Consider the following 22,044-nt stretch of genomic DNA (forward strand, 5'->3'; position numbering starts at 1 on the left):
AGCAAAGGCTGTGCAGGAGGGAGTACAATTGGCCACTTGGTTGGCAAGAGCGAGGACTGGCTATACACCTGGCTACCAGGAGGCACAGAAGAAATAAGATAGAATTGCATCCCCTTGCTACCAACTTCTAGCTGCATTCTGTGCTTGCATGCTGTCTCAGCAGTCACTCACAAAAGTTGAAGATAGCCATCCCAGCCTGCAGTCAACCCATTTTTCTCTCACCATTTTTCTTGATGGTGATAATCTTTGAGAAATAAAATAATTCTGAAAACAAAACAAAAACTGGTGAGTCATTAGATTGTCTAGTCGATTGAAGGGGGAAGGGAAGGCAAATAACAGAATCAAGCCAGAATATATAAGGATAGTAGATAGTAAATATAACTATACGTTTCAAATTTTGTATTTTATCCAAACTTTTCTAAAGAATTTCAACATATTATAAGACAATTTCTAAGTGACTTTTATATTTTATTTGTTACAAAAACTGAAATACATTTTATACTAAAAGCCTATAGTTATCACTAAACTACATAATTCTCTGAATTTTAGTCTCTCTAGCATCAAAATAATGAGTATAATAATCCTTACTTTGCAATGTTCTGAAGAGTAGATTTAATTCACCTAAACTTGGCACAATTTATGGTCATTATTTCGAATCGGGCTGTGAACTGCAAGGTCAGCAGTTCGAAACTACCAGCTGTCCCGCAGGAGAAAGATGAGGCTTTCTGCTCCCATAAAGATTTACAGCCCCGGAAACCCTGTACAGCGTCGCTATGAGTCAGAACTGACTCCACAGCACATACCAACAACAACAGTTAGTAATTTGTTACTGTTTATTGTTCTATTCTTGATGGTGATCATCTTGATGGTGATAAAAGGAATATTAAAAGGAAAAGCAAAGGTTGCCTGGAATTTAAGTAGAATCTTAGCATTTAAATCTTTCCTGAAAAGTTGAGTAACCTGTTCTTGGTGGTAAAATTTCCTTCTGTCTCTTTAATTTTATAAAAATTATGATTATGCTTAAATATCTGAGTCTGTGTCACTGTGATTTTTTAAGATGGTTTGGAACTAGCTTTGACAGTTTGGGATATGGAGCGTCCTAGTGCTATAAGAGTTAAGTGTTTGGCAGCTAACCAAAAGGTTGGCAGTTCAAACCCACCCAGTGGCGATCTCCTCATGTAAGGAAGATTGTAGCCTAGAAAACCCTCTGGGGCAGTTCTCCTCTGTCACATGGGATCATTATGTTTCAAAAGTGACTCGAAGGCACACAGCAATATATTTTGGATGAGAGATGATGGACTGTATGTAGAGACTACTGTTGTCTCTTTTTTCTTTGTGTGTTTGAAAATTAAGTTGTGTGATTTCTTGATATGATTCTAAAGTCCTGGTATATTTTCAGGTCTTTTCTTTTCCGGTATAATGTGGTTTACTGATACACACATTCTTACAATAGAGGTCCATTCTGTTTTTTAAATTAAGTATGTTGTTGTTGTTGTTAAGTGCCATCAAGTCGGTTCCGATCCATAGCGACCCTGTACAGGGTTTCCGAGTATAGATATCTACAAAAGTACTATATGTCATTCCCAATATAAAATTTTGATAGCTGCTATCTTTGTCTCCAATTTTCTTTTTCTGTTTTCTTTCATTTTCTTGGAAAAAAACAACAACAACTGAAGGTCTTGAACCAACTATTTCTTTAACAAGTGCTATTACGCCCTTCAGACTTAACCCACTGCATTGAGAGAGAAGGATGAAGCAGTCTGCTTTAAAGATTTACAGCCTCAGAAACGTTAGGGAGTAGTTGCTGTATCCTATAAGGTCTAGATAGATGGCAGTGACTTGGTGTTTTTTTGTTTTTTTTTTTAATATCCACTTTTAAGAAAGAAATGTTCCTATAAGCAATTTATTGACTGTTTTCTGGCTAAAGCAAGAGAATCAGAAATCTAGAAATCCAAAATTTCTAATCAGGTTTTCCTGAGAGGAGTGATAGCCTAGAGACAAATATAGTAATGTGTAAGAAATAGTACTGTGGCAGTAGTTCTGAATTTTGTACTTTTTTCAAATTTCATTTTGACAACATTTCAAAGTACATTAAAACAAACAACAAAAAAAAACACTGCCATAGAGTCAATTCCAATTCATAGTGACGCTGTATAGGATTTCCAAGGTTGTAAATCTTTATAGGAACAAAATTTCTTAGGAGAGAGAATCAACTTTATAGTTCTTATAGAGTAAGCTAACCATGCACCCCACATATGCTTCTTTTAACATATATCAGATTTAAAATATAACTCAGTGCAGTGGTGTGTTTTTTTAGTAAATTTGGTTAAAAATATAACTTTTTAAAAGTTTCCTACTGTTTTGCATGTTACATCTCTTTACTCTTTGTCATGTGGTTATTCTTTCTTTGATGAAGTCATTAGAGGACAACAATGAAACCATCAAAAATTCTATGATGGAGGAGCCATACATCAATAAGGTACAAAATAGCATTCAACTGAAATGAGAAATTGCATTTTCTAAAAAGAAAAACAAAGATTTCATATTTTAGTTTTGACCTAAATTTTTTCTTGTTGAATTATTCTTTCAGTTATATTGTTATTTTACAACTTAAAGTATTTTAAATTGTTTTTGTAAAATAAGAGAATGCAATTTTAAAGGGAATTGAAGGTATCCTGTTTTGGCTATAGATTTTTCTGTCTAAATATAACTAATGCTCTTTACAAATATAATTATACTAGCTCTTGTAGAAATATTGTGCTATAGTAATAATATTTTATTTCTACAAGTATCACTTTTGAAGTTAAGATTCGTAATATTGATTTCCTTAAAATAGTGCAAATAGTATATAGCATTTACTTTATTGTTAGGAATAGCATTATAGGTCAGTGTTTTGGGCATACTGACTTCAAGTAGTTGAAGAACTTGAAAACAGAAACAAAGTGAGAATTTATAAACATATAATTCCTAAATGTCATATCATAAGCATGTTCAAGTATAACCTGTGTTTTACATATCTAGCATGTTTCATTTATTTTAAAAGAGTCTCACAGAGTGATTTTAGTGGAAAAGACTTTCTAAATTATTTTCCCCAAAGAAATACTCTAGTAAAAGAGGAAAAATAATTCTATGCAATTAATAAAAAAGACTGATTATCAAATTTACATTGTAACTATAAATTTCTTTTTTATGGCTAACAGAGCTTTGAAATTTTCTAATGGCCTTTGAAAGTTTTGAGAGACTATGAGTCAAACTTTCTGGATGAGTTAAGTGTCATCAAATCAGTTTAAACTCATAGTGACCCTGTACAGGGTTTCCAAGGAGTGGCTGCTGGGTTTGAATCGCTGACCATGTAGTTAGCTGTCCAGTGCTTATCCTACGGTGAATCATTACTTATTACAGTATAGACATTATAAGGATTACTTATCCAAAGATTTTTGTTTAGACGCTGGTTTTATTAATACTGTTACATTTCTATAGTTATCTCTATTCTACATCAAAATGCAGTCATTCATTCATTTTTAAACACTTTTCGTTTGTTGCCACAATGACTCTTGACACATTGTAACCCCAGGCATAACAGAATAAAATGTCAGATCCTATGCCATCTTCATGATTGTTAGTGTGTTCGAGTCCATTAGTACAGCTAGTATGTCAGTATACCTATTTTTCTATTCTTTGCTGGCCTTCCACTTATCAAATATGATGTCCTTTGCTATCAGGGGTCCCTTCCTGATGACGGGTCTAAAGTCTCAAGACAATATTTTGTGACCCATAAAATTTTCATTGACAAAGTTTCACATATAAATCTCCATGGCCATTTTTCTGTTTTTAGTCTGGAAGCTCCTCTAAAACTTGTCCACCCTGAGTGACTATGCTAATAATTGAGATACTGGTAACATAGCTTCCAGCATTGTAGCAACATGCAAGGTACCACAGCAGGGCAATCTGACAGATAGGTGGTAGTTATTCATATACTTGACTTAAAATAGCTGCACATATTTAAAGTGTATGACTTGATAAATGTTAGCCATCACTATCTTCAGGGTAATGAATTTGTCACATATTCCCTTCAAATTTCCTAGTTCTCCTTTTAATTATCCTTCCCTTGTCTCTCCTTTGTGCCTTCTTCCTTCCCAGGCAAACTGCTGATCTGTTTCTTGTCACTATGAATTAGTTTGTATTTTTCTGAAACTATGTAACATGAAATTTTTTTAACCTGTGTCCTTTTACTCAGCATAATTATTCTTAGATCATTCATGTATTTCTGTGTTTTCCAGTAGTTTGTAGTTCACTCTTTTTATTGCTGAGGAGTATTCCACTGTATGGATGGATATATAATTTATCTATTCACCTGTTGAACATTTCCATTGTTTCCATTTTGGGGCTATTTCTAATAAATCTGCTTTGACTATATAAAGTACAAGTGAGAACATGCTATTGTTAAGTGCTGTCGAATCGGATCTGACTCTTAGCGACTCTGTATAGGGTTTCCAAGGAGTGGCTGTGGTGAGTTTAAACTACTGACCTTGCAGTCCAGTGATTTAACCCACAGCGCTACACCAAAAGTTTATGGAAAATGGAATGAAGAGATCATGGACTTTTTCCACAAACTTTGAAGTCCCTTTGTAAAAACATAAGCTTTCATTTCTCTTGCAAGAGTAGAAGGACTAGGTCATATGGTAGGTTGACATTTTAAGAAATTCTTCAAGTCTTCCAAGATGGCTGTACCATTTTACATTATCGCCAGCTGTGTATGAAGTCCTAGTTGCTCTACATTCTTGCCAATACTTGTGGTGAGCCCTTTTATTTAACCATTCTAATAGGCACATAACAATATTTCATTGTGATTTTAAACTTGTATTGAATATCTAATCCTGTGCCTATTTTATATCAGGTTGTTTGTTTTTATATATTTTCAATGCAAGTTCTTTAACAAATACTGTACGTTAACAGTGTCTTTTGAAATACAGAATTTATTTGATGAGATTCAATGCATCAGTTTGTTATGTCTGATTTGTGCTCTCCTAAAGTCACAAAGATTGACACCTATGTTATATTTTGGATGTTTTATATTTAGATTTATGATCGCTTTTGTGGTTTTTTTAATATAGTTGAAAGTATGAATTGCAATTCTAGTATATTTGTATCTGTGTTTTTATTTGTATTGTGTATCAGTTGATTCCACTTGTCTGTTTCAGTTTGTCATATGGTGGTGCCTTGTGTGTTGCTGTGATGCTGGAAGCTATGCTACTAGTATTTCCAATATTACTCAGTCACCCATGTTAGACAGATAACAACAAAGCTTCCAGATTAGGAAAGTCTAGGAAGAAAAGTCTGGGGATCAACTTTTGAAAATATGCCAGTAGAAACCCTATGGATCACAAAATATATTGTCTGATAATAGTGCTGGAAAATGAAGACACTTAGGTTAGATGGCATTCAAAACTAGGAGTACAGATTGGGCTAAGGTTAGAAGTAAGACTTGGTCTTATTTTTTTCTTGAAATTTACTTGATTTCAGGTCATTTGTAAATTCTGGAACTACATTCTTCTTTTACTCAGCAGTATTTTTTGTTGTTATTCCAAACTGGTATCTGTGTTGAGTTCTGGATAATGTTGTCATATATGTTAGTGTCAGATTGTCTGTTTTTGGTTCTCTTCCCAAAGAATTCCCTTTAGTATTTTTTGTTGAGGTTGGTCTTATTTTTGCAAATTCTTTTAATTTGTTTTTATCTGTAAGTGTCCTAATTTCCTCTATTTGATGGACAATTTTGCTCTGTCTTTTATTCTTGGTGGACTTCTGAATTAGCACTGTAGGAGAAGCACTGTATCACAAGGTTGATTTGAACTACAAGGGTGGCTGTTCAAACTCACCATTTGCTCCTTGGGTACCTTAACACAGGATTGCTCTGAGTCAGAACTGACTCAACTGCATTTAACCTGATTCTTGACTGGCAATATATATTTTTTAAATGTCATATCATTGTCTTTTTACCTGCATGGTTTCTGCTGAGAAGTCAGAGTTTAGTCATAATCTCTTTTGTAGGTAACATTTTATTTTTCCCAAGCTATTCTCAGGGTTCTTTACTTGTCTTTGGTTTTGAGAAGATTGATTATGTCTTGTTTTTCTTTGGGAGTCTATGCTATTTGGAGTTTGTTCAATTTCTCAAAAGGTATCATCTCTTCTTTCCTAATGTTAGAGAATTAATCTCCTGGCTTTCTAATAGCTGTTTTTGTATGATTCCCAATTTTTCATTTATTTTGATGTATTCTTATAGTGTTTTCCTGAATTCTTTGTAAGTTTTATATGTGTGTGTTTGTTCTCCTTGGCTTTCATCGATCTTTCTCTCAATCCATTAAAGGTACCTAAATAGCATTCTTAAAACTTCTTTGTCAGGTACTTCTGATACCATTTCTGGTATTATATTTTCTGACTCTCTATTTTGGTCACATGTTTAAGTTACTTTGTCTTGTTTGTGTAAGCTGAAATTGTTGTCTCTGAGACACTGTGATATTGTTGTATTATATTTAAGTGATGGTTGTATGTTGGCATGTTCTCAGGCATTTACCTGCTTTATCCTGGTAGATGTGATAGAAACTGGAAGTATGAACACAATTCATTTTGCCATTTGTGTAGCGTAGTTCAGGGTGAGTTCACATACCTTCACAAGCAGGGGTGCTTCTGGTTCCTGAGCTCAGGCTGCTGTGTTGGCTATGGTGGGACTGGCCACACCTCTGGCTACCAGGAACAAAGGAAAACTGAACCCCCTTTATCTCTAATCTCTTGTCACATCCTGTGCCTGAAAACCAAAAGCTCCCTAACATCAAGTCTATTTTGACTTACAGTGATCCTATATACAGTTTCCGAGACTATAAATCATTGTGGGAGCAGACAACTTCATCTTTCTTTAGCATAGTAGCTAGTGGGTTTGAACTGCTGACCTTATTATCAGCCAAAACCCCAACCCAAAGCACCACCAAGTCTTCTAATCCATAAGCAGTTTACTTTAAAATGTAGCCCCATTTTATTTCTGCAATTTACATATGTAACTCATGACTGTGTATATAATCATCTGATAGATGCCTCACCTGTATTTCAAAGCACAGAGCTTTATCCTCTACTTCTACCCCAAAGCCACACCTTCCTCACGCTTGTCCTTCTCAGTAACTTACTTAGTTATCAAGCTTGAAAACTAATTGTTGTCCTTGGTTTCTCTTTCACTAAGATTTAAATGAAAGGTAATGTTGTTGTTGTTCTTAAGTGCCGTCGAGTCGGTTCCTACCTATAGCGACCCTCTATAGGGTTTCCAAGGAGCAGCTGGTGAGCTTGAACTGCCGACCTTATAGGTCAAACGGCTTTGCAGTCTGGCGCATTAACCCATAAAGGAAGATAAAATGGTATCTTACTTTAATAACTTTGTCTACTCCTAATAATTGCTTACTGTTTTTTTTTTAAGTGTTAATTTTATGACATCTCTTTGGAGTTGAAAGGTATTGTTTACTCCTTATCTAAGGTGAGGTCAAATATATTAACCTTACCTACAATGCACTGAATTTTTGTTTATTAACTACTAAAATGATTATTGATTTGAGTACATTACTATGCCTTTATATTCTGGTTTTTCTTGCATAAATTGAAAGTTGTTTTAGACCAAGGATCGGTAATAGCCATATACAGCTCATAATCTGTTTTTAGTATAACCCAAGGGCTAAGAACTCTACATTCTGAAAGGATTTTTTTATACTTTCCATAAAATCGTGATAGAAAAGATAACACCATTCAAGAAGTTGAATGAACACCAAACAAGATAGACCATAAAAGAAAAACAAGACATATTATACTCAAACATAGTATATAGCCCATGAGCTAATGATGATTACATTTTGAAAGGATTTATTTTTTTAATGAATGAAAAATAGTGCCTCTTTGGTAAAATATATTGTTGTAAGATGCCATCCTATCAGTTCTGACCCACAGCGACCCCTATGCAAAGCAGAATGAAACACTGCCAGATCCTGGACCAACCTCACTACTGTTGTCACACTTGAGTCCATCAATGCTGCCACTTAGCTAATCCATCTTGTTGGGGGTCTTCCTCTTTTTCTCTGACCCTCCACCTTACCAAACATGATATCCTTCTCCAGTGACTGGTCCCTCCTGACAATAGGTCCAAAGAATGACAAACGAAGTTTGGCCATCTTAGCCTCCAAGGAGCACTCTGGCTGCACTTCTTCCAAAACGGATCTCTTGGTTCTTTTGGCAGCCCATGACACTTACAATATTCTCCTCTAACACCGTAACTCAAAAACATCAATTCTTTTTTTTTTTAAAGCATCACTTCTTCTATGGTCTTTCTTATTCACTGTCCAGCTTTCACATGCATATGAGGTTATTGAAAATACCATGGCTTGGGTCAGGAGCAACTTAGTCCTTAAGCTGACATCTTTGCTCTTCAACATTTTAAAAATGTCTTGTGCAGCAGAGTTGCCTAATACAATACGCCATTTGGTTTCTTGATTCCTGCTTCCTTGAGTGTTGATAGTTGATCCAAGAAGAATGAAGTCCTTAACAACTTCAATCTTTTCTCCGTTGATGATAATGTTGTTTATTGGTCCAGTGGTGAGGAATTTTGTTTTTTTGACATTGAGATGTAATCCATACCGAAAGCTGTGCTCGTTGATCTTCATCAGTAAATGTTTTAAGTCCTCTTCACTTTCAGCAAGCAAGGTTGTGTATAATCTGCATATCACAGGGTGTTAATGAGTCTTCCTCCAATCTGGATGCCATGTTTTTCGTCATATAACCCACCTTTTCTGATTATTTGCTCAGCATACAAGTTGAGTAGGTATGGTGAAAGAATACAACTTGTCGCATACCTTTTTAAATTTTAAACCATTCAGTGTTCCCATGTTCTGTTTGAAAAACTCCTTCTTGGTCCATGTACAGATTCCTCATGAGCACAAAAGTGTTCTGGAAAACTCATACTTCACAATGTTGTCCATAGCTTGTCATGATTCACACAATCGAAAGCCTTTGGGTAGTCAGTAAAGCTCAGGTAAACATCTTTTTGGTATTCTCTGCTTTCAGCCAAGATACATCAAGACATCAGTAATGATATCCCTCGTTCCATGGCCTCTTCTGATCCAGCTTGAACCTCTGGAAGTTCTGTCAGTGTATGCTTGCAGCTGTTTCTGCATTAATCTTTAGCAAAACTTTACTTGCATGGGATATCAAAGAGATTGTCTGATTTCCGCATTCTGTCGGGTCACCTTTCTTTGGAATGGGCAAAAATAGGGATCTCTTCCTATCAGTCAGCCAGATAGTTGTCTTCCAAATTTCTTGGCAGAAATGAGTGAGTGCCTCCTGTGCCGCCTCACTTTCTTGAATGATTTCAATTTTTATTCCATCAATTCCTGGTGCCTTGTTCTCTGCCAATTCCTTCAAAGCACCATGGACTTCCTCCTTCAGTATCATTGGCTCTTGATCATATGCTACCTCTAGAATGGCTGAACATTAATCATTTCCTTTTGGTACATTGACTCTTTGTATTCCTTCCATCTTCTTTTGATGTCTTCTGCATCATTCAATAATTTGCCCAGAGAATCTTTCAATAACGAAAGTTGAGGCTTGAATTTTTTCTTCAGTTCCCCCAGCTGGAGAAATATTGAGCATGTTCTTCCTATTTGGCTTTCTGATTCCAGATCTTTGCACATTTTGTTGTAATATTTGTTTTTGTCTTCTTGAGCTGATCTTTGAAATGTTCTATTCAGCTCTTGGACCTCCTCATTTCTTCCATTTGCTTTAGCATCTCTACACTGGAGAACAAGTTTCAGTGTCTCTTCTGACATTCATTTTGACCTTTTCCTTCTTTCTTTTTTTTTTTTTTATTGAATTATGATCATGGAGTGATTTTATTTTATGATTGTTGGTACATTTTCTTTTTCAGTAAATGATTTGATCATTTTCCTGGTCACTTTTTTTCTAGTAGATTGCATTACTTTTTGCTTTTTTTTTTTTTTTTGTAAAGGTTCATGTATAAATAGGAAATGAATTAAGTGAAAATTTACAGATTCATCATTAATTTTGCATTCAACAAATCATACACTTCCTTTCATTCCAATGACTGCAATCCTCTCAATGTAACATCACTTATACCACTTCCTCCCTGGGTTTCTTATTTTCATTCTTTCTTCTTTCTGCTCCCTTCTGACTTGTGCCCTTACGTAAATGCCCCCTTTTAATCTCTAATGGTTGATCATTCTAGTGTTGTTGTCTCCTGCCGTCCCCATATTTTAATTTCCTGTCTAAAAATTGAGCCATGGGGTTGCGTTCAATTCAAGACATGAAAGGGCATAGTGTCAGGGTTCCACATGCTACTGGTCGGTCTCTGTATGATCAGTTAGCCTGATCTTTTTATGATTTTGACTTTTTCCTCTCACTTTATCCAGGACCTTCTACTGTGATCCCTTTCAGAGCGGTTGGTAGTGTTAGCATGGCACCATTGAGTTCTTCTGGTCTCAGGGTCATGGAGACCAATGTTCACATGTTCCATTAGTCTAATTGTTTGCAAGCATCTTCAATTTTCATCCCTCTTCTTTCTTCTGGTCACAGAGAGACTAGCAGTTGCATCTTAGATGGCCATTTATGATTCCAGCCACTACTCACCAAAGTAGGATATAGAACATTGTCTTTATGGACTTTGTTATGACAATTGACCTTTGTCCCCAAGATTATGGTCTTGAGTCCCCAGGCCCAGCAAATCATTCTCTCAAGGTGTTTGGTAATGTCTTAGGAATTTTTCATAACTTTGCCTTCTGTATGCACCACCACACTCATAAGTGTTTGCAGCAAAAGTAAATGCCCATGTACAAATATCCTGTCAACCCTTTATATATTTGTGGGTATACTCACTCTCCTTCTCACGCCTGTTCAGCCTGTTTACCTATCCATATGTCTATCCATTGATTGCTGTTATTGCATGATTGTGCATATAACATTATTTGCCTCTGTTCCCTTAAACTCTTATACTTCTCCCCGTGTCTTCTCTTCTTGCCTTCATCATTCTTCTGCCAACCTTCCTTTTGTTGTATGTTGCTTTCCCCATCACCCAAGTTAGCATGTGACTGCTGTCTAGTCATTTATGTTGTTGGAAAAAGTATTTGAAGAGAAATTGCAAAATTCTAATATGCAATCCCATATCATTTCTATCTCCAAGACCATATTTCCCAACTACTGATCTTTCCTTTTTGTTTCCAAATTTGCATTCTAAATCACTAAAAATTATCAATGCATGTTGATTGCATGTTAGATCAATTTCAGTCTAAAGAAGTTGGTAGAATTCTTCAATTTCATCATCACTAATTTTAGTGGTTGGTTTTTCCTTCTTTCTTGTCTTCTCAGTGACTTTTGCTTTCTTCTTGTATGATGTTCTTGATGTCATCCCACAACTTTTCTGGTCTTCGGTCTTTAGTGTTTAATGTATCAAATCTGCTCTTCAAATGATCTCTAAATCCAGGTGGGATATATTCAAGGTCATATTTTGGCTCTTGTGGACTTGTTTTCATTTTCTTCAGCTTCAGTTTGAATTTGCATATGAGTAATTGATGGTCTGTTCCACATTCTGCCCCTGGCCTTGTTTTTACTGATGATATTGAGCATTTCCATTGTCTCTTTCTGCAGATGTAGTGAGTTTGACTTCTGTGTATTCCATCTGGTGAGGTCCATGTGTATAGTCATCTCTTATGCTGTCTAAAGAACGTATTTGAAATGAACAAATCATTGGTTTTGCCGAATTCTATCATGCGATCTCCACCATCTTTTCTATCACCAAGGCCATATTTTCCAACTACTGATCCTTCCTCTCTGCTCCCAGTCTTTGCATTCCAATCACCAGTAATGATCCATACATTTTGATTGCATGTTTGATCAATTTCAGATTGAAGAAGTCGAAATAATGCTTTTATTTCATTCTCTCTGGCTTTAGTGGTTGGTGCGTGAATTTGAATAATAGTGGTATTAACTGGTCTTTCCTGTAGATGCATGGATATTATCCTATCACAGACAGCATTGTACCTCATGACTGATCTGGATTTGTTGCATGTTAAATAAGCTGTATTTATATGTGACAATATAAGTTTGAAATTTTTGAATTTCCTTGTAAAAATTTTTTTTTCTTTTTTTTTTTAAGGATAACTAGAATATAAAATAATACCTTGGCATAGGAATATCTAAGACATTTCTTGAAATTTAATTATTAAATAGTACATTGTCATATTTTCCATAATATATCCACTATCTTTTTATATTTCTATTTAGATAGAAGCAGATTTGGGATATCCTGGAGGTAAAGCAAGAATTATTCATAAGGAATCTGATATTATTACTGCTTTTGCTGTTAATAAAGTAAGTCCATAGACAATGTCCTTTTCACAATTGGAGTATGTCTGGTCTCTTAAGTTTATTTAATATCAGTGTTTCTCATTGCCACAGCTACTTTCTACTCTTTAATTTTCAGTTAGGATTGCTAAAAATTTCACGAATATGTTATGTGATAATTATAGCAAATAATTATTTAATTTTTGATCTACAATACATTTTTTCTTACTGTGCAGGGAAGTAGCCTTTATATCTGTTGTAGCCTTTAGAATTTATACAACATTATTAACAGTTTGAGTTCATTAAAAGTGGTTCTTATATTTAATTAAGTTCAAGCTTACATATGACACATTGAAATTTTTCCCCTGAATTATACCTCCAGTCAGTGCCTAAAGAGCTCTGGTGGAGCAGTGAGTTAAGCATTGGGCTAACCACAAGGTCAGCTTTTCAAACTCTCCAGGACTCCATAAGAGACAAGTTAGGCTATCTGCCTATCTATGGTTCTCTTTGAATTGGAGTCAACAGCAGTGGGTTTTTAAGTAGCCAGCTAATAATGTATTTTTTTACTCCTCTGCCATTTAATTAGCATTCATCTTAGAAATGTCTATGAGTTTCTGTCAGGAGAGATTACCTTAGGCCCAGTGGACCTAGCTTGAAATTTAGTCATTTTCATCATTCTTCCTTGATTGCCATACTGCAAAGTTTTTAATAATTTCTAGTCACTATTAATAATATAATAGTGATAATAATAAGTAATATAATAGTGATATAATAGTAATATAATAAGGAGCTCTCTGTTAGCATAGTGGTTTCGAATCAGGCTGCGAACCTTAAGGTCAGCAGTTAGAAACTACCAGCTGTTCCGCAGGAGAAAGATGAGGCTTTCTGCTCCCGTAAAGATTTATAGTCTCAAACCCTGTATAGGGTCGCTATGAGTTGGAACCAGCTCCACAGCACTTAACATAACCATTAATAATATATACTTACATTTAAACATTTATAATTTTCATGTGTCCCTATTAATTTTTTTTAATATAGTCTTGATTTTTAATTCAAAGTTTTAGATATATTTCCTAGATGTATTATCTTTCTGATTCACATTGTTGTTGTTGCTATGTTAAGTGCCGTCACTTAACAACAATGGTTCCGACCCATAGCAACCCTTTATAGGGTTTCTGAGGAACAGCTGGTTCAAACCAACTTTGCAATCCAGTGCATTAACATACAGTGCCACACCAATAACCCTTTTCAACAGTTAATTTTCCACCTTACTATGCTGTCTGTTTTCATTTCTTCTAGTTCCTTTGTCATTCTGCCCTTATAACCCTGTGCCCTTTCTCTCATAGACATATCTGATGAGTGATTAATTCTGTTTAAGGTAGGCAAGTCTAGAATTAGCCTTTTTTTCAGGCAGTTCTCATGTTGTAATTCTGAGATAATATAGTTCTTTTTCTAGAGGTCCTCAAAGACAAAATAGTCTGTGCCCTATAATATCTGCCCCACCCCCAAAAAAAGGTTTTCATGTGTTCTTTGCTATGAAAATTAACTTTTCAAGTATGTAATAATGACCAAGCATTCAAATAAATAAAATGTACCTTTCTCTGTGTATGCTGCTAGTGCTGTCAAGTTGGTTCCAGTCTGTAGCAAACCTCTGTAGGATTTCTGAGGATCAGCTAGTGGTTTTGAACTGCCAACCTTGCAGTTAGCAGCCCAGTGCTTATATTGTGTACCACATGAGAACTCCTCCTCTGTGTACGAGTATGCCTAGCTAACTTTTATTTTTTCAAAAAAAATTGTGTGTGTGGTTTTTCTTTTTTCCTTTTTTACAGTCTTGCTAGATTTATAGCTGAGAAATGGCACTGCCTTAATTTCTCAGTGCTTTACAATAAGTAAAATACCACAGATGGTTGAGTTTAAAGAACAGATATTTATTTCCTAATGGTTCAGGAGTTTAGAAGTCTGAATTCAGAATGTGGCTTTATGGGGAGGTACTTTTGTGTCAATCTCAGCTTCTAGAAATTGCCAGCAATCCTAGGTTTGTAGCTACATGTCTCTGTCCTCTGTCCACAAGCAAATGTTTGTCTTTTTGTCTATTCTGTTTTCATAACCCAGAAGTGATAAGGTTTAAGACCTTATCATCCAAATTTTAAAAGGGGAACAAACTAAAAAAAATTCCAGTGAGATTATATTATCTGTGTTATAAGAACTAAAAGGTCTGAGATTTTATCCTTCATTCAAGCTAACAAGGTACATAGTATGCACATTTACAGCATAGTTACCATTACAAGATATAAGACCCCTGGATCAGACAAAATAAAATTGCTGCTAACACCAAATAGCCAAAGTATTCGCATTTTTTCCTTGATTCCTTGGTACATTTCCTAGTTAGACAAATTGGTCCAAGTGATTCCTACTTAGGCAGTGAGTTGCATTCAGGATAGAACACTGAGTAAAGAGAACCCAAAGCCTTCTGACAGCAAGTAATGCCTGCCGTATGTTCTAGAGCACAGGTAGGGAACCTTTTTTCTGCCAAAATTTATGACATCATTCCCACGCCATACAAAATTGTCAACTTAAAAATTAGCCTGCTGTATTTGGTCAAAAGGAGCTCTGGTAGCACAGTGGTTACGAGTTAGGCTGCTAATTTCAAGGTCAGCAGTTTGAAACTACCAGCCATTCCACAGGTAAAGATGAGGCTTTCTGCTCCCGTAAAGATTTACAGCCTTGGAAAGCCCTATACAGAGTTGCTATGAGTCGGAACCGACTCCACGGCACACTACCACCACCACCACCATATTTGGTGTAACATTTAATTAACTCACCCTTAATGTGATGGCTAAGGAGCTCTGGTAGTGTAGTGGTTACAAATCGGGCTGCGAACCGCAATGTCAGCAGTTCGAAACTACCAGCTGCTCCGCGGGAGAAAGATGAGGCTTTCTGCTCCTGTAAAGATTTACAGCCTCGGAAACCCTGTTCACCGTCACTATGGGTTGGAACTGACTCCATGGCACTTAACAACAATGTGATGGCTAGAACTGTGGTTGCCTTGGCAGGGCCAGCCAAATGATTTTGTGAACCTTCTAGGTCCCATGGGCTGTACGTTCCCCACCACTGTTCTTGAAGGAGAAACTGTCCCTATCATCCAATAATCTTAAGTCAGTTTGTCCTTGGCTCTGGAGGGAAAGACTATTACATACAAAAACATCCTTGAAATAATACTCTAGAACAAAGGCTAGCCAATGACTCACATGATGTGTAGAAATGGAGAGACCCATTGAGAATTGTGTCTTGGCAATCCATTTAGCAATCCATTTGACATTTTTTACTTTTGTATCTGGGATCTTAGTTTTTTCTGTTAGTTTGTATTGGCATTTCATATAATGAAAATATTAATCATACCTTCTTTTTGCTTTCATTTTCTTCCCCAAGTAATATGTTTTAGAGGTGTGTATTTTTAATACAGACATTAATGTTTTAATATTATTAAGCTGACTTATAATTTCTTTTGTTATATTTCACCATTCATTTTTAGTCCCTGTGCATTTATTCATACATGATAAAAGCAAAAAGTCATTGGAAGGACAAGAAAGAAATATCTGACGGTATAACCTGTAACTAAACATAATCATTGAAAATACAGGGATAAACTTAGAGGTTCTGAACTCAAAAAGAGCCCACAGTCACTGTACCAAAATGAATTCGTCAATGCTTAATCATTTCAAGAAGTAGCAGGGGATCAAGAACTAGTGGCACTGAAGGCATTAGTGAAAAAACAGTGATTCAGGAATTGATGGAATACAAATTGAAATGTTTCAACAAACTAATACAGCATTGGAGATACTCATTTGTGCCAAGAAATTTAGAAACCTGGCCAGCTGATTGGCAGAGATCCTGTTTGTTACCATTTCAAAGAAAGGTAAACCAACAAAATGTATAAATTATCAAACAATATCATTAATATCACATGTAAGTAAAATTTTTCTAAAGAACATTAAAAAATATTTGTAGCAGTACATCCACAGGTTGTAACCAGAAATACAAGCCAGATTCAGAAGAGGACATGGATTTTGGCTGAAAACAGAATACCAGAAAGATGTTTATTTGTGCTTTATTGGCTGTGAAAGGCATTTAACTGTGTCGATTGTAAACTATGGATAATATTGCAAAGAATGGGAATTCCAGAACACTTAATTGTTTTCTGGAATCTGTCCAAAACAAAATTCATGAGGAATCTATACAAAACCAAGAGGCAGTCATAAGAACAGAACAAAAGGATACTACTGAATGGTGTTTAAAATCTGGGTCCCAGTGTTGTATCCTTTCACCAAAGTTAGTCTGTATGTTGAGCAAAGGCATCAATATTGGAAGAAGACTCATTAACAACCTGCAATACGCAGATGACTCAACTCTGCTTGTTGGAGTCAAAGAGATTTAAGATAATGACTGATGAAGATGAAATACTACAGCCTTCAGTATGGATTAAACTCAATCTGAAGAATACAAAACCTTAAAAGTGAACCAGTAAATACCATCATGATAAATGGAGAAAATATTAAAGTTGTCAAAAATTTCATTTTGCTTGGCTCTACAGTCGATGCTCGTGGAAGCAGCAGTCATAAATCAAATGATGTATTTGCAAAAATATGAAGCAACAACCATCCCTCCCTCCCACAATATTCTCTGCTTCCCCTATTGGGTTAGATAATTCATTGCAATGGCCACACAAAACTCAGGCACCAGTTATGGGGTCTATTAAGGAAGTTAACAGGTTACTAACAATAAAGGATCAGAAAATCCTCAGGGCACGGTTTTTTTCAGTCAGCTGCTAAATGTCCACAGGACACAGCTGCTAAATGTCCACCATAAGCCTCAGCCTGAAGGCACTTGGTTCTAGTTCCATGCATGTCTGCAAACCTATCTCTTCAACCTAAATGCCTAGAGGCACCACACTGTAAAAACAAGCTTTTTACCCCAAACCACTCAGCTTTACTTACCCCATGGGCTGGGAAACCCACTGCTCTGTCTTGTGCTCTGATTCTTGGTTCTGCTTCTGCTCCTCTGTGTCAAGGAGGTTCAAAGCTCAGGGATCTTGGGGTCCAAAGGATACACTCCATTCCTGGCTCTTCTTTGATAGCAGTGAGATTCCCCCCTCCTGCTTTTGTGATGGTTCATTTTATACCCATGCTAGAGTTCCAGGTTTTTATGATTGCAATTAATTCTTGACACAGCTAACATTCACAGCTGAATCATATAATCCTGTTATTATCTTGTCCTACCATCTCTTACGAAGATCCAGCAGGGCAGAGATGTTGGTGAGAGTTACAGACTGTAGCTATAAGAGACATTAGATAATTCACTATAACACAGTCACACCCATGAAAGCTTGTAAACCAGCCACTGAATGCCTTTATCTCCCATTTTAGATACTAAATTGCCTATCCCTCTCAACCCAGTACTATTAGGAGACCAGCATGTTCCTTGATGTAAAGAGCCTTCTGTTCTTGTTGGAACTTTGGGCATCTGCATTCATTTAAAAAAACTAATAATAAGGTCCAGTCTACAACAAGGCATCACATTTCATCACATTTACAGCAATTTACACGAATTCAGACATCTCTTCATTTGGTTGCTTCTGGTCAGTTCAGCCCTAGCCATGCTCTCTAGGTCAAATTGGTACCAACTCCAAGTTTAGGAGTCCACACATTTCTCCCTGCACTCCAGATCAGCTGACCCTGTCACTCTTCTAAGCCCTATCCCCCATGGGCTAGGTCAGTGCCCATAGGTTCAGGAGTCCAGGACAGCTCCCCAAACTTTAGACAGCCCCTTCCTCTTCTCTCAACTCATTTCTTCATTGCTGCATCCTCTCCCACTTATATTCACCAAGTGGATGATGACTGCTTGCCTGAAATTCAAAATGCCAGTAATTTTTGTTTCTGCAGGTCTTTCCTTCAAAGGTAAATCTGTTCTCTCAGCATTTTTGAGTGGTGCACAGCTTTCAACTGTATAAGTAGGCTGCTGTTGTTAAGTGCTGTCAAGTCCATTCCGACTCATAGCGACCCTATATAGTTTCCAAGGAGTGACTGGTAAGTTTCAACTGACCAGTGCTTATCCTACAGCACCACACCAGGACTCCAAAATAAGGCCTGTTCCTTCTGTGCAATTTCTAACTCCCCTTTTAACATACCCAATCACGTACTGGCTGCAGCTCTTACAAACTCTCTGTAATTATGACACGCAAGTAACTATTGCCCCAGGTGACTCTTCTTCCTTGAGCTGCCACATAACATCTCTTAAGCAAAGTTACCATTTATGAAACAAAAGTTTCATTTCCCATGTTCCTTCATTCTTTAACCCCATGATTCTGTGAGTCTGGAGCCATTGCAACAAACCCCACTTCTGACACCACAAACTGCAAAAATATGAAGCAACAACCATCCCTCCCACATACACCTCTCTTTTGGGTTTGATAATTCATTGCAGTGGTCACACAGAACTCAAATACTATACTAACCGTTAAGGGGTCCAGGGAAGTTGATACGTTATAATACAGGATCACATAATTCTCAGGGCACAGATGTTCCAGTCAGTTGCTGATAAATGCCCACAAAACACACAACTCCACTATAACCCTCAGGCTGAAGGCACTCCACTCTAGCTCCATGGATCAACAAGTCTACCTCCCCTACTTAAGTAACTGAAGGCACCCCACCTTAAAAACAAGCTTAATGCCCAAATTCAGTCAGCTTTACTTGCTTAGTGCACTGGGAAATCCACTGCTCTGTCTTGTGCTCTTGATCATAGTTCTGCAGCTGCTGCTCCTCTGCCACCCCTCAAAGCTTTCTATCTCTGGGTCAAGGAGGTTCAAGGCTCAGGGATTTGAAGGTGTAAAGGATGTGCTCCACTCCTGGCTCTATCTCTTCAATGGCAATAAGATTTCCTCCTCCTGCTCCTGAGATGATTCATTTTATACCCATGCTAGAGTTCCAAGGTTTTACAATTACAGTTAACTCTGCTGACTTCCAAAGCTGAATTATGTCATCTTCTTCCACCATCTCTCACCCAGACCTAGTAAGGCAGAAATGTTATTTGGTAGGAATTACAGACTGTGACTACAAGAATTAGATAATTCACTACACCACAGTGTTGAATTAGGCAAATCTGCTGCAAAGAACTTTTTAAAGTGTTTAAAGAGCTAAGATACCACTTTAGGGCTAATGTGTGCCTGACCCAAGCCATGATGTTTTCAATCATTCATATACATGTGAAAGATGGACTAGGAATAAGGATGACCCTAGAAGAAATGATGCAGTTCAGTTCTGACGTTGGTGAAGAATATGGAAAGTACCACGGATTACAAGAAGAACAAACAGATCTACCTTGAAAGAAGTACAGCCAGAATGCTCCTTAGAAGCATGGATAGCGAGACAATCTCTCATACTTTGGACATGTTGCCAGGAAAGACCAGTCCCTAGAGAAGAATACCATGCTTGGCAAAGTAGAGGTTCAGCAAAATTGACACAGTGGCGGTAACAATAGGCTCACAGCAAAAATTATGAGGATGATACAGGACTGGTCAGTGTTCTGTTGTGCATAGGATTTATATGAACTGCAACCCACTCGTTGTCACCTAATTACGATAACATACCTTTTTTTGTTACCCATTCTAGATTATAGTAAATCAATCTTCAAGCACCAACTTCACCATGTAGAAATATTAAAATCTTATTATTCTGTTCCCAACTATGAAGATAGAACAAATCTCCAGTTTCTCCTTCCCTATTCTGTTCTGATACTACTCACCCCCATGACACATCTTTCTCTGGTCCTAGCCACCTGAATAGGTCAGGTGTGGCACTATAGGGTAATCACTGGACTAGTAACTGCAAGGGCAGCCATTTAAGCTCACTAGCCACTCTGTCAGACCCTATACAGGTCCACTATGATTCAGAACCAACTTGATAGCACACAACAGTCACCTGAAGCTTGGTCAGAACTGCCAAATTAAAAAAAGGATACCATACTTAAGAGAACTAAGTAGGCAGATGTCAGTTGCAAACTCAGAAGCATATCTGACACCCTTACTTCTGACTTGTCCACATATTCAGGATTTTTCCATATCCCTTCAGGCTGTATGCTCAGGGACCTCCCTGGTATTGCTCACTTTCACTCTCTGTTTCCCACTACAATGGATTTGGCCATTCACTGGAATGACTCACATAAGTGAGTTATACTTACAATTCCCGATTTAAAATAATGAAAGGATGTAAGTCAGGATTAGCATTAAAAGGAAACACATGGGGCAAGACTCAGGAGGAATCCAGTGCAGATTTTCTCTGTTACAAATAGGGCACGTTACCATCCCACATACATCTATGTCTTTCTGTAACCACGAAGTCCTTGAAATTTGTTTCCACAGCGTTTTTTGACTTCACTGGAACCTCATTAAAGATGCACAGTTTTACATAATTAAATAAATGTCCACCTCCCTTCCAGAGATTACCAGACCTGATGGTCTTTGGGTCTGACCAGCCCCTGAAGCATTCAAACGAATTCTGATGTGTTGCGTGGAGATTTTAGATAATAAAGTTGCCACAGTCACTAAGGAAATTCCAAGGGATACCTCTCTGGAACCAAGAACAAAGTCCAAATTGAGTTATTTGATCACACTTACTCTTGTTTTTCTTACCTGAAATCAAAAGGGGTTTAAGAGAAAGTCTTATTATTCTATTTTAGCAGCTAACCATTATAGTTTCAAGTTTTTTGTCTCCCTCACCTTTTTCTAACTTCTAGAACTCGCAACTTCTTCAACACCTTCCCTCCACATATCTGTATTGTGCATCCTTGAGGAGTTCAAAATATACTCTATGTCTTCAAGTTATCATTTCTAGATGTTATTTTGTAAGCTTCATATTCAGAAGTTCCTTTTAAACATGTGCTTTTTTATTTTAAAATGATTGTATTTTTTATATTTCAGGCAAATAGAAACTGCATAGCAGTTGCTTCCAGCCATGACATTCAAGAACTAGATGTTTCTGGAATTCTGGCTACACAGATCTATACTTGGGTGGATGATGATACAGAAATGGAAACCAAAGGGTACCCTTATACTTTATTTTTATTCAGTAACTTTGCAATATAAATGACTATATCCACTGTACTAAAAACTTTCAAAAGATTATTTAAAGGAATACTCTAAGATTGTAAGCAAAGCAGAGTTAAAAAGGGAAGCAGGAGCATCAAAGAAAGGAACTGAGAGTTAGAAGAAAGTAAATGAAGGAATCTGAAATTGTTTGAGTATGAAGGCATTTTCTATGAGTTGAAAGTAATAATTGAAGAAAAATTTAAAAGGAAATATACAAACATAAATATTAGAGAATTCAGATGTAAAAGAAGACCAAAGAGTTGATAAATTACTTTCATTCTGGGTGATGTTCCTTTGTAGCTCAGAAGACTTCTTGGTTATACGTGCTCGTGATGATTTAACAGCTGTTCAAGGTACAACACCATACACACACAGCAATCCTGGCACTCCAATCAATATGCCATGGCTCGGTAGTACACAGACTGGCAGAGGAGCATCTGTGGTATGTAAAATTAAAAACATTTAAATCTCTTTTTAAGTGTCCTATTTTCCTCACTAGGCTAATGGATATAGGATTATATTAA

At 36.7% G+C, this 22,044-nt stretch overlaps 1 protein-coding gene across 1 annotated transcript in view; it reads left to right on the forward strand.

Annotated features, from left to right (window-relative positions):
* Positions 1-22,044, forward strand: part of DMXL1 (Dmx-like 1) — a 280,448-nt gene that overhangs the window by 220,895 nt on the left and 37,509 nt on the right. Inside the window, exons 34-36 of the mRNA XM_006873194.1 lie at positions 12,319-12,405; positions 21,353-21,474; positions 21,821-21,962. Of these exons, the coding sequence (XP_006873256.1) occupies positions 12,319-12,405; positions 21,353-21,474; positions 21,821-21,962 (351 nt within the window). The remainder of the gene's footprint in view (positions 1-12,318; positions 12,406-21,352; positions 21,475-21,820; positions 21,963-22,044) is intronic.

Source organism: Chrysochloris asiatica, unplaced genomic scaffold (genome assembly GCF_000296735.1).
Source record: "Chrysochloris asiatica unplaced genomic scaffold, ChrAsi1.0 scaffold00228, whole genome shotgun sequence".
In the NCBI taxonomy this organism is placed as follows: Eukaryota; Metazoa; Chordata; class Mammalia; order Afrosoricida; family Chrysochloridae; genus Chrysochloris; species Chrysochloris asiatica.